The sequence below is a fragment of the Chrysochloris asiatica genome, unplaced genomic scaffold (assembly GCF_000296735.1).
Source record: "Chrysochloris asiatica unplaced genomic scaffold, ChrAsi1.0 scaffold00355, whole genome shotgun sequence".
In the NCBI taxonomy this organism is placed as follows: Eukaryota; Metazoa; Chordata; class Mammalia; order Afrosoricida; family Chrysochloridae; genus Chrysochloris; species Chrysochloris asiatica.
In genome coordinates, this window is record NW_006408873.1 from 1,478,305 (window position 1) to 1,491,287 (window position 12,983).

The 12,983-nt window shown below is 38.2% G+C and overlaps 1 protein-coding gene across 1 annotated transcript in view; it reads left to right on the plus strand.

Annotated features, from left to right (window-relative positions):
- ZSWIM6 (zinc finger, SWIM-type containing 6) overlaps positions 1-12,983 on the plus strand; it is a 290,373-nt gene that overhangs the window by 163,852 nt on the left and 113,538 nt on the right. The window contains exon 2 of the mRNA XM_006876135.1: positions 11,131-11,487. Coding sequence (XP_006876197.1) covers positions 11,358-11,487 — 130 coding nt within the window. The 5' untranslated portion in view covers positions 11,131-11,357. The remainder of the gene's footprint in view (positions 1-11,130; positions 11,488-12,983) is intronic.

A 12,983-nucleotide genomic window follows, 5' to 3' on the forward strand; every position in this document is an offset into this window, starting at 1 on the left:
TTCGGTCAGGCTCATCTTAGTCCTCTATCTGATATCTGATATAGTTGCCACTACTGCTTTCGCTGCCCATATATTTTTATTATTTCAAATATATGGAAACCCCTCAATTAAGAGCAATTCTCTGGCCGTTGTACAACAATCTCTTTATAAAAGTAAATACTCTGTTTTACCATTTTTATATTTTCATTTAGGTTTTTTAAATTGGAAGTTTCATCTACAATACAATGATATAGCTGCATTAATAGTTGCAAAAGTAATCTATTTTTTTGTTATTATAAAATGCTTTTTAATGTTTTATCAATGATCAGATCAGTTTAATATCCCATACCTGACATAATGGCATGTTGAACATTTAAATTACATAATAATAAGCTAGAAACTGTTTAAGTTTTTAATATCACAAGTTTTATATTCTACACTGTTCTGTTTACTTAAGTATTTTGACTGGACAAGTTTTGTTTAGTTTGTAATTATCATCATCAGATCAGGAGCTCTTAAAACTGTAGTGCCTAGCTAGACCAGCAGCATCCACAGCACCTGGGAACTTACTAGAAATGCAGCTATCAGACCCCATCCAGCTCAACTGAATCAGAAATTCTGGGGATAAGCCCAGCAATCTATGTTTTCACAAGCTCCGTGGAAAATTCTGATGTACCATCCAGTTTGAGAATCACTGATTTGTGTGTGTGTATCTATATTCTGAAAGTATGTATGTGTTCCTTAATCTAACAGATGTCTTGAGGACAGAATTTCCAGGGGATGCCATAGACCTTTGCTGTCTCCAAGCTTCCAGTCTAGCTCTGATTATAAGAGAGCAGTGGACATGCAGAAATAGTCTCTAGTTAAGTTTATGCTAGGATTGGGGCCAAAACTTTTAGTTATTTGTGACTTGTGCAGGGTAGGAATTGCTTCAAAGAGCTCCATGATACAGCTATAGTTCTAAGGACCTGAAATGTTTCAAGAACTGTGCTGGCTTCTGGGGTTACAGAGATGTAACCTGGGGTCTCCAAGGCTACTAAACCTTAACATTGTTTTTCTCAAGTGTCTGGATCTATTAATTTGCTGCTCTTTATCTTTTTATATAATTTATTGGTATGAAAATTTTTTATTTGTGCAAATTTATCATTTGGATTGCAAAACTCTATGGTCCTAGTTGTCTGTCAGAGACCTCCTTAATCCAAGGTGTATTCCATCATGCCTCTCAAAGAAAACCTCAGCCTTTTTACCTGTGCAAAAGGGAATATAATGTCTACTTTGCAGGGTCATTGTGGGAATTAAGTCTGGGCAATGAGATTAGGACTCCCTGGGCCAAAGGCATTAGGAATGGGTTTGGACTAAAAGTGTGGAGGCTTATGTTGGATTCAGACATCAGGTTGGAGCTTCAGGGTGTAGGTGGAGGACATATGACTTTATAGATGTGGAAATAACTGAAATATTATGCTTAATATATATATTTTTTTATCCCCCTGCTTATCCATTCAGAATTTGGGCTGAGTAGCATTTGTTTCTCCTCAGATATGCGTGTTAAAATACAGAAATGCATTGTATAAAATTATGTGGTGCTGGTGATAGGGAACCCTGTGTACTTGAGAAACTGAGATGACAGAAAATGTATTTTTTGTTTCATCCAACTAATTCCCTGTGATTTTTTAAAAAAATCCAACTAATTAAACAAGGGCATGTGCTAGTACTCTTTCTTGATGCCTCTTTTAGAAAGCTAACTTAGTGGATACATGTCTCATTTTCAGAAGTAATTTTGAATAAGTATTTGATTACTCTACAACAGAATGTGGAACTCATCAGACAATATCATTGATAACCCATGCAAGCAAAACTTTTCAAAACATAATTTAAAAATGGCTGTAACCATACATTGGCAGATAACTTCCAAAGGTTTAGGTTGGGTTCAAAAGAGGGTGTGGAACGAGGGATATCACCTGACATCAGATGGATCTTGGCTGAAAGCAGAGAATAATAGTAAGATGTTTACCTGTGTATTATTGATTATGCAAAGGCTTTTGATTGTGTGGATCATGACAAGCTATGGACAACATTGCAAAGAATGAGTATTCCTGAACACTTAACTGTGCTCATGAAGAAACCTGTACATAGACCAAGAGGCAGTTGTTTGAACAGAACAAAAGAACATTTACTATAAAATTAGTAAAGTTGTGTGCCAAGGTACTATTCTTTTACCATACTTATTCAGTTGTGTGCTGAGCACATATCAGAGAAGGTGGATTATGTAAAGAAAAACATGGCATCAGGATTGGAGGAAGACTCATTTAACAACCTGTGATATGCAGACGTTGCAACCTTGCTTGCTAAAGTGAGGACGACTTAAAAAAAAAAAAATTCTCACCACTGGACTAATAAATAACATCCATATAAATGGAGTAAAGATGGAAGTTGTCAAAGACTTCATTTTACTTGGAGCAACCATCAACACTCATGGAAGCAGCAATCAAAAAATCAAAGGATGTATTGCATTAGGCACAAGACCTCTTTAAAGTGTTAAAGAGCAAAGATGTAAGTTTGAGAACTAAGGTGCACCTGACCCAAGCCATAGTATTTTCCTTCTTTCTTTTTTTTATTGTGAATTGAGTGATGGTCTCCATGGCAGAAAATCAGTTTTGCACTCAAGCAGTGCATCTTGTTTCATTGTAATGATTACAATTCTCATTTTTGTTATACTAAAAAATATGCAGGAATATATAATCGTTTAAACAACCGATGGACACATTTTGCAAACCAGCCCCCTGCCCATCAGCACACAGCCTTTCTCTTTCCATGAGTCTCTTTCCATGGTCTCTGCCTCTTGTGTCACTGCCTCTCTGGTTAGGGTCCAGTGCTCCATCCATCTCTTCTTCCCTGTTGCTGGCCCTAGGATCCTCTGTTTCTGGATCGCAAGGTCACCCACCCCCTATTTTTGTTATACATCTTCTACCTTTACAATTGTGCAATTGTAATTAGTTATGATAACCATTGGTGGTGGTGGTGGTGATATGCTGTGGAGTTGGTTCCAACTCATAGGGACCCTGCATAGGGTTTCTGAGGCTGATTTCTATTAATCAGAAGAATCCTATCCCCATTTCCTTTCACCTGACCTATCTAGACAAAAACTATTCAGTGGGGATTCTACCTTCCCTGGCTCATTCTGAAACTAAACTCCCTCATGAAAGCTTGAAAGCCAGACACTTAGTGCCTATTTAGGCACCCCAGTGTTAGGTGGCCAGTGTATGAGTTGCCTGTCCCTATCAACCCTGACTGAGTACTGAGGGGATATGCTTCATCTTTGATTTGAAGACTCCTTCCCTCTCAGTTGATATTTTGTGCTACTACATCTATAAGATAAGGTCAAGTTCATCAATTTGTAGCAATTTATAATTGCTTCTTGTGTCAAAATTCTTTGTCTTCCTCTAGTTGAGTTTTGATCATCAAGCTATCCAAGCTAGGTCAAATAGGTACTATATGCAAGCTTGGGCGTTCCTGTGCACCTCCCCCCACTTCATATCAGCTGGACAGTTCACTCTCAGCTCCAGCGTCCAGTGGCCAGGGTAGGTCATTGTCCATGGGCTCAGTGGTTTCCACGTCTCCCCAGAGTTCAGACCCACCAGTCCTTCTTCCTCTCTACCTCAAGGTCAACAGGAATCAGGTAGGTATGGTATTTCCAATAACCTCATATTGAAGTCCTGGTATGGCGCTGTGGGTTATTGTGCCACACTGCAAAGTTGTTTGAATCGCAAGATCGGTGATTCAAGCTCACCAGTTGCTCGTTGGAAACCCTATACAGGGTAGCTATGGGTAGGAATCGACTCATAGGCACTTAACAACAACAACATATGCATGTGAAAGTTGAAGTGATTAAGAAAGACCATAGAAGAATTGATTCATTTGAGTTATGTATGGTGTTGGAGGAGAATATTAAAAATACCATGGACAAACCAATCTGTGTTGGAAGAATTACATTTAGAATGCTCACTGGAAGTCAGGATGGCTAGACTTCGTCTTTCATACTTTGAACATAATGTCAGAAGAAACCAGTCCCTGGAGAAGAAGGATATCATGTTGGGAAAATGGAGGGTCAGAGAAAAAGGGGAAGACCCCCAACAAGATGGATTAGCACAGTGGCAGTAGCAATGGACTCAAATGTAGCAACTGTTGTGAGGTTGGTGCAGGAATGGGCCGTGTTTTGTTTTGTTGTGCATTAGGGTCCTTAAGAGTCGGTGCCGACTTGATGGTAACAATAACACCAACAGCAGCAGTAAATTACTACCTGGTATCAAACAAAGAAATGCTGATCATAAGGATCCATGTATGAAATGGTTCAAGAATCTATATTAATAAGACAAAAATGATACTGAACAAAATGTGATACCCTGGAAATTCTTGGTCAGGCCCATCCAGTACATGTGCTGTGACTTTTTTATATTTAGATAATGTGCTATGGCTTAAAAGTCTGGTCTTTTGCATTAATTTGCCATTGTCTTTCCCTCAGATATTAATGTACTGTTTGGAGTGATTCTATTCTAAATAGACATTTGTAAGGTAGACTTAAAAATAAAGCTTTTTCCTTTAAAAAAAAATTTGTATGAAAGATGAAAACTGCTTCATTAGTGATTGCTGGCAAAATCTCCTAATGTCTTTCAGTAAGCTGTTTAAGCTTGGTATTAGAAATTAGGACTGGAGAATTTAATTAGCCAGCTCACAGGATGCAGTCTCTTTCATTTAGAAATTTCCTTTGAGAAAATTATGTAGTTGAAGAAAAATACGATATTCTAGACAAGTTGGTTTTAAGTTTATTGAGTTTATTGCCTCAGCCATGGGTTCTTATGTCTGTACTGTTGATCTGCAAATTGTTCATGATTTAAATTAAAACTTTAAATATTACATTAATTGATAACTACCATGTGGGGTGTTAGATTGTGTGCAGTAGTCCTCAGTTTGAAAAGGGAAAAGTAATAGTTAAGTTTTCTTGGCAATGAAAACTATTTTACCAGCAACATACGTAACCAAGTATTAGTTCCTATACATTTAATCAATGTAGTGTGTTTAGCTAACCAACTACTGTTTTGTTATGAGAATGTTAAATGCTAACACTTTTATATTTTTAGACAGCATAAAAAACTACAAAAAACCTCTCACAACTCTTACCACCCTTTCAGCCATAACATTACATTGCCTTGGTTTCTGCCTTTAATTTCCCTGGGGGTTCTTTTTATTTAGGAAAAGGGTGAAAGATGTATTTGTGTGAGCACTACAGCAGTGCTTCTGTTAAATTCGTTTTCAACAAAGAATATGTTCCTTGAACGTCCCATGCATGGGGTGGATATATTTCTGAAAAGAATGTGCCCTGAAAGCAATAGTAATTTTTAGTGTATGTGTTTAGTTCATGTCTGCCAGCTTATTTTAGCTTAGAAATTTTCTAATGCTTTGAGTTTATAGCCATATTTTGGTAAACTGAGCACATATACAAATATGTTGTTGTTAGGTGCTGTCGAGTCATAGCTACCCTGTGCACAAAAGAACAAAACACTGCCTGGTCCTGTGCCATCCTCACAGTTACTACATTGAAGCCTGTTGCTGCTGCCAATATGCCAATCCATCTCGTTGGGGATCTTTCTTTTTCCCTGACCCTCCACTTTACCAAGCACAATGATGTCCTTCTCTAGGGACCGATCCCTCCTGATAACATGTCTGATGTATGAGAGATGAAGGCTTTCATCTTGGCTACTAAGGAGCATTCTGGCCACACTTCTTCCAAGACAGATTTGTTTGTTCTTCTGGAAGTGCATGGTACTTTTAATATTCTTTTCCAACACCGTAATTCAAATACATTGATTACACAGATGTGAGGGAGCTTCAAAAAGTTCATGGAAAAGGGAAATAAAAAGGTAATGAACTTTCCCCACAAACTTTTGAAGTTCCTCATATATGCAAAATGGCCAACCTTTAGAGAGTCTGTGTATTTTTAACCCGCTTGTCTTTCTGTGTCTGTTATCATAGGTCTCTTTGTCCTGTTTCAAATGAAACTAAAATGGAACCTTAGATAATATGGAAGCTCAAGTCTCAAGGAACATTTGTTTTAGAACATCAGTGAACAATGATATATTTATTGTCTTTCTCACAACCTTAATTGATCCTTCATATGAAATTAATGTAGAAGACTTGAATATGTGTTTTTGTATGAGAACTTTGCCCCTCAATGTTGTCTATACTGCGTCATAGTAACTATTAACCTGTTATAAAATCCTAGTACAAATAATGCCTTTTCAAAGATGAAGAGGAGTCATTCCTTCCATGTCTTGGGCAGGCACAGTGCATTGTAATAGCAGTTTTTCAACTTTGTCATCTGAGGAGCCCTCTACACTCTTAGTTATTAAGTACCTTACAGTGCTATTGTTTACGTAGATTCTGTCACAAATATCTAGTATATTTGAAATTAGATCTGAGGAAAATATTAAATATATAAATATATTAAGTAACAGTAATAAATGCAACCAACAATAGCAACAACACACTTATTACATGTTAACATAAATACTATACCTTTATTAGAAGAGGCCGTGGAACGAGAGATATCATTGCTGATGTCCGATGGATCTTGGCTGAAAGCAGAGAATATCAGAAGGATGTTTACCTGTGCTTTATTGACTACGCAAAGGCTTTTGATTGTGTGGATCATGACAAGCTATGGACAACATTGAGAAGTATGAGTATTCCAGAACACTTAATTGTACTTCTAAGAAATCTGTACCTAGACCAAGAAGCAGTTGTTCGAACAGAACATGGGAACACTGAAAGTTTTAAAATTGGGAAAGGTGTGAGACAGGGTTGTATTCTTTCACCATACTTGTTCAACCTGTATGCTGAGCAAATAATACGAGAAGCTGGGTTCTATGAAGAAAAACGTGGCATCAGGATTGGAGGAAGACTCATTAACAACCTGCGATATGCAGATGATACAACCTTGATCGCTGAAAGTGAAGAGGACTTGAAATATTTACTTATGAAGATTAAAGAGCACAGCCTTCGATATGGATTGCATCTCAATGTCAAGAAAACAAAAATCCTCACCACTGGACCAATAAACAACATTCTTATCAATGGAGAAAGGATTGAAGTTGTCAAGGACTTCATTCTTCTTGGATCAACTATCAACACTCGCGGAAGTAGCAGTCAAGAGATCAGACGACGTATTGCACTGGGCAAATCTGCTGCACAGGAACTTTTTAAAGTATTGAAGAGCAGAGATGTCAGCTTGAGGACTAGGGTGCGCCTGACCCAGTCCATTGTGTTTTCAATAGCCTCATATGGATGCGAAAGCTGGACAGTGAATAAGGAGGATCGTAGAAGAATTGATGCCTTTGAGTTGTGGTGTTGGAGGAGAATACTGAGGGTGCCATGGACTGCCAAAAGAACCAATAGATCTGTTTTGGAAGAAGTGCAGCCGGAGTGCTCCTTGGAGGCCAGGATGGCTAAGCTTCGTCTCTCCTACTTTGGACATGTAGTCCGGAGGAAACAATCGTTGGAGAAGGATGTCATGCTGGGTAGGGTGGAGGGTCAGAGAAAAAGAGGAAGACCTCCAACGAGATGGATCGGCCAGGTGGCATCATTGATGGAATCGGGGGTGGCAGCGGTGGTGAGGTTGGCCCAGGATCGAACATTGTTTCGTTCTGCTGTGCATGGAGTCGCTATGAGTCGGTTCCGACTCGATGGCACCTGACAACAACAACATACCTTTATTAAAAATATGCTGTATTCCCAAAACAAAAATGATTTTAGTGCAAAGAATGACATTGTTTTACATTTTTGAAAATCTCTTTTATTGTATATTTTAATAGAAAAAAAAGACTGGATTTTCGTAACTGCCTATGTTGTGATAACACACATTATGTAGCCTCTGAGAAACTAAAAGTGCACTCGTAAGAAAGTGTTAAAAAATCCATCAGTGTCTTTACTATAATCATGAAAACATGTTTTGATCTTGTGGCTCCCCAAAAGGACTTGTGGGGGGGGGGGGTTCTGGACCATACCTGGAGATAATTGCATTACATTTTAAAGAGTACGTATGGTTTCCAAAAAAGTCTCTCCTTAGCATTTCTTAGTCTTTTATAAAATTACCTCTTTGTGTGTTGGCTGAGCTTAATAGGAAAACGGGGAAGTGAAACAGAATCTCTGAAGGTTTTTAGTTGTGCCATCAAAGAGCTGTGATCTTTCTAGTGTCTCCCTACTCACTTACCTCCAATATTCCCAGTGATGCCTCTTAAGTTTCCAAACCACCTAACAAGTGGGAAAACACCTCTACCCCACCATGCTTAGAAAAAGGAAGTGTTATGGATGAAAGAGGAGCTCTGGTAGCATAGTGGTTATGAGTCAAGCTGCTAACCTCAAGGTCAGCAGTTTGAAACTACCAGCTATTCCATGGGAGAAAGATGAGGCTTTCTGCTCCCGTAAAGATTTACAGCCTCGGGAACCCCATGCAGGGTTGCTATGAGTCAGAACCGGCTCCATGGCACATCACTACCACCAAGGATGAAGAAGATGCAGCTGACATTTTCCCGCCCCCACCAGTGCATGCAACCCCTTGCACGCACGCACGCACACGCACACACACACACACACACACACACACACACACGCATACACACTTTTCATCAGCTGGGAAGGGATGGAAAAAGAAATATAATTTAATGAGTACTTTTACAATGTGCCAGGTGCTTTACATATGTTACTTCATTTAAATTCCCCAAACATCCCTAGGAAGTATTTTTAGCCACATTTGCACATGAATAAAGCAAGACTCAGAAAAGTTAAATAGCATGTCCAAGACACACAGCAATTCAGTAACAGACCAGATCAGATATCATGTTTGGTAAAGAGGTGGATTGGAGAAAAAGCGAAAGACTCCCAACAAGATGGATTGGCACAGTGGCAACAGCAATAGGCTCAAACTTAGTAACAATTGTGAGGTTGACGCACAACCGGGCATGTGTTGCATGTTGTTTCGCATAGAGTCACTTTGTGTGGCACTTAACAACAACCACAAGCTAGTCAGATTAGAGGTGCAGTTTACCTGAACACAAAAAATGTTCTGGAAGAAAGGCTAACAGAGGAGATGTTATGATCACTAATAGTGTAGAAATGTAACAACAACAAAAAAATAACCTATTTTGGAAATACCTGTTCTTTAGTTGGGAGTTTTCAAAAAATGATAAAAGAGATTGAAATATCCATTCTGAAACAGGCAATAGCTTTGTGAGGAAATTGGAAGGTTATCATAGTAGAAGTAGTATTTTTAGATAGTATTCTATTCTAATTGGTTCATTTGGTACAAATTATTACAATAGTTTTCTCTCTCTGCTAAGTATTACTGGATATAAACTATGAAGAAAGAGACATTGCTCTGGAAGATTTCTTATAAGTTGAGTGGTATTTCTTCCAATCCTTTGGTGCAGTTACCTTCCTCAGGGAAGATGGTAAGAGAAGTTCAAATGTCCCATGTCTGAGCTTCAGACAATGTCATACCTCTGTAGCTTCCAGAGGCCACACCTGGTAAAGGTTTTTCTCTGTGAATGAAGGGGAACCCAGAAGCGCACTGGCCAGTTCAATGCATTTTATGAAAGCAGCATTGACAGTGGACGGCTGAGAGGACTCCTAGGGCTTCACTGTGTAACACTCATGCTTCTGTCTAGTCCCTGCAGAAGTGGAGGGTCAGTGAAAACAGAAAGACCACCAACAAGATGGATTGACATGGTGGCAGGAACAGTGGGCTCAAACATAACAATTGTGAGGTAGTGCAGGGCCGGGCAGTGTTGTGTTCTGTTGTGTGTAGGGTCGCTGTGAGTCAGAACTAACTCGATGGCACCTTAACAACAACAACATGCTTCTTTCTGTCAGGCCCTTGGAACGCTAAGGTAAATCTCAGTTCTGGAGTTACCCACAGCAATCCCCTTTTTGCTTTCTGATTTATTTCTGGCCACTGAAAGCAGTTTTCACAGACAGGGTGGAGCCAAAACTAAAATTCATACTGTAACCTTCCTATGAATTTAGGGAATCCTGATGTAGCACTAAAGGATAAGCACTGTACTGCTAACCACAAGGTCAGTGGTTCATACTCAGCAACTGCTCCTTGGAAATCCTAGACAGGGTCACTGTGAGTTGGAATCAACCAAATGACACTAAACATAAGTGAATTTACAGAAGAAGGATTTGGAAAGTTTGTCCCCAACCATGTAGGGCAGGACTGACTGGCAGGAGACAGTTTTCAGTCCCTGGAAGCCATGACTATAGCTGTCCCAGGGGGACTTTCAGCCTGTGCAGGGGTGACTGTCTCATCTCTCGAGGTTAGAGTGGCCAAGGGCCACCAATTGTGGAGATTGAGGATGATCCCTGTGCTTATATATTTAAGCTATACAACCTCTAAGGTCCTTTCTTACTCCCTGATTTTATACATGCTCACATGGGTCTGAATATGCTTAAGAAGATTATATTATACCTTGTATCACCTTTGCTTTATAGATGAAGATAGTCATTGTGAGTCTCTTGATGGTGTTTAGTGAGTTCTCCAGTTACTCAAGCATTGCTCATTGATATGACTGCATCAGGTTATATGTTAATGCATGCTACAGAAAGGATTGTTAACTGAAAGAAGATTCTCTGGTCAAGGTTTGTGAAAAGGATCCCCTCCAAGTTGCGGTGTTGATTGGAGGGGCTAGGTGAGAGGGAGAAGTTTGTTGAGAAGAAAGGTGAGTCTGCAGACTCCACTTTAGAAAGGAAAAGAAAAACTACTAATCTAGAGAAATAACTCTTTTGTATACCACAGGTTCAGAATGAGTAAATGTTGGCTGTATCAGTACTGTAGACTAACAACTTCCAGTAGGTATGATGGTGGTATACTTAAATACTTTCATATGACTTTATAAGTATTTCAAAATATCTATTAAATATATCTTTTGGAAAAAAAAAAGTTAGTGAGGCTGGGAGCAGATTAGTGGCCTGATTTGTTTCTACTTGAAAATGAAAGTCGCCATAATTTTTCCTTCCTTCTGTCAAGTACATTTCATAGAATGACAGCATTTCATAGCATCTGAATGCAAGAGTTAAGCTGTCTCTTTCTCTCTTACATAGGTTTCCACTTGAGCGGCACAGTAACAGAACCTGCAATACAATCGGAGCCAGAAACTGTTTGCAACGTGGCCATCAGCTTTGATCGTTGCAAGATTACCTCAGTGACCTGCAGCTGTGGAAACAAGGACATATTTTATTGTGCCCATGTTGTGGCACTGTCTTTATACCGTATCCGCAAGCCAGATCAGGTCAAACTGCATCTTCCCATTTCAGAGACGCTCTTTCAAATGAACAGAGACCAACTACAAAAGTTTGTACAGTATTTGATCACAGTGCACCACACAGAAGTTTTGCCAACTGCCCAAAAATTAGCAGATGAAATTCTTTCCCAGAATTCTGAAATCAACCAAGTTCATGGTGAGTACATATTGATTTTACAGGTGTCTTCTTTGGATCCATTCACTTTTAGAAATTCAATTGTTGTGCATAAAAATAAATGTGAATTATGACATTAGTATTGCTCCTGGGTTTAAAACAAACTTTTAAATTTAGTTTTGCATCCTGAAACTTCTGTTTTGAAGTTTCATGACATTCTATGAGACAGCAAGTCTGTTTTGCTCAGGAAAATCTCACATTTGTTCAGAATTGACTCAGCAACTGTTTTTTTTTTTATTTATACATTCTTTACATTTGCTAAAGTATCATCAAATATTAGATATTAGTTATTAACTTATTTAATTTGTCCTTGAAAGTTGTTTTCATTAAAATGACTTAAGCATAGTCGGACTTAAAATTTTTCTTATAAAATTTGTTTTAAATTCAGGTATGCTTTTGACAAAACTGCCTCATATTAAGAAGTTTAGCAATTATTAGAACTTGCTTAAAGATAATGTTTATATTATCAATAGTCATTTTATGTAAGAAATCTTAAGGATTTCTTTTCAATCTTTTAAACATGCTATCTCATTTATTTCTAAACACGTTTATCTAGTGTTTATTTTATACAGCACAAGAATTTATGTGCAACTTTTCAGAAACATATCCATCATTTATTTCACATGGTACATTAATATAGACTAAATAGTATTGTTAATATATGGGCTGCTCTGACTTTAAAATAGTTATGCATGATTTTTAAGTGTTTAAAATTAAGTTGAAGAAAGTAATGTAATTTTGACGAGATAGGTCAGGTGCCTAACAGTTTTACCTTTCTTTTGTTATATTAATTAGTAATATAGAACAAGTCATTCGACCTTAATTTTTAGGGTTATCCTCAAAATTATTACATCCTATAGTGATGTGTTACTGTATGATGTGCACTGGACTGCTAACCTCAAGGTCAGTGGTTCAAACCTACTAAGTGACTCTTCGGTTTTGTTGTCAGAACTGACAATAGCAAAAAAGCATGTTTTCAAAAGAACTATTTAAAATTGTACAATATAGGATGCAGAAAAGTCCATTAAATAAGAACGTACAGACTAGCAAATACTCAGAAAGTGAACCAGCACACGGGCCAGAAAACTGTCAGCATATGTGAGGGTTCCATGCCCTTTCTCCATCTTGATTTTTAAGGTATTTATTGCCTTGACAGTTATTGTTTTGTTATTGATATATATATTTTTTTCAATGTGAAGTACTTCAGTTTTGTCTTTATGGAAATAGAATAATGCAGTACGATTTCCATATGGCTTTTACTGAAAATCCTGTTAGTAAGAATCACCCATATTGCTGTAGGTACCTGGCGTTCATTCTTTTTCATTGCTCTGCAGCAGTGCTGTCTGATGGACATACAATGCTGGCAACATGATTTTAAATGTGGTAGATGTTGTTGTTGAGGGCCATCAAGTCAGTTCTAACTCGTAGCAACCCTATATAGGGTTTCTGCTTGGCTGCTGAGTTTTAACCACCAACAT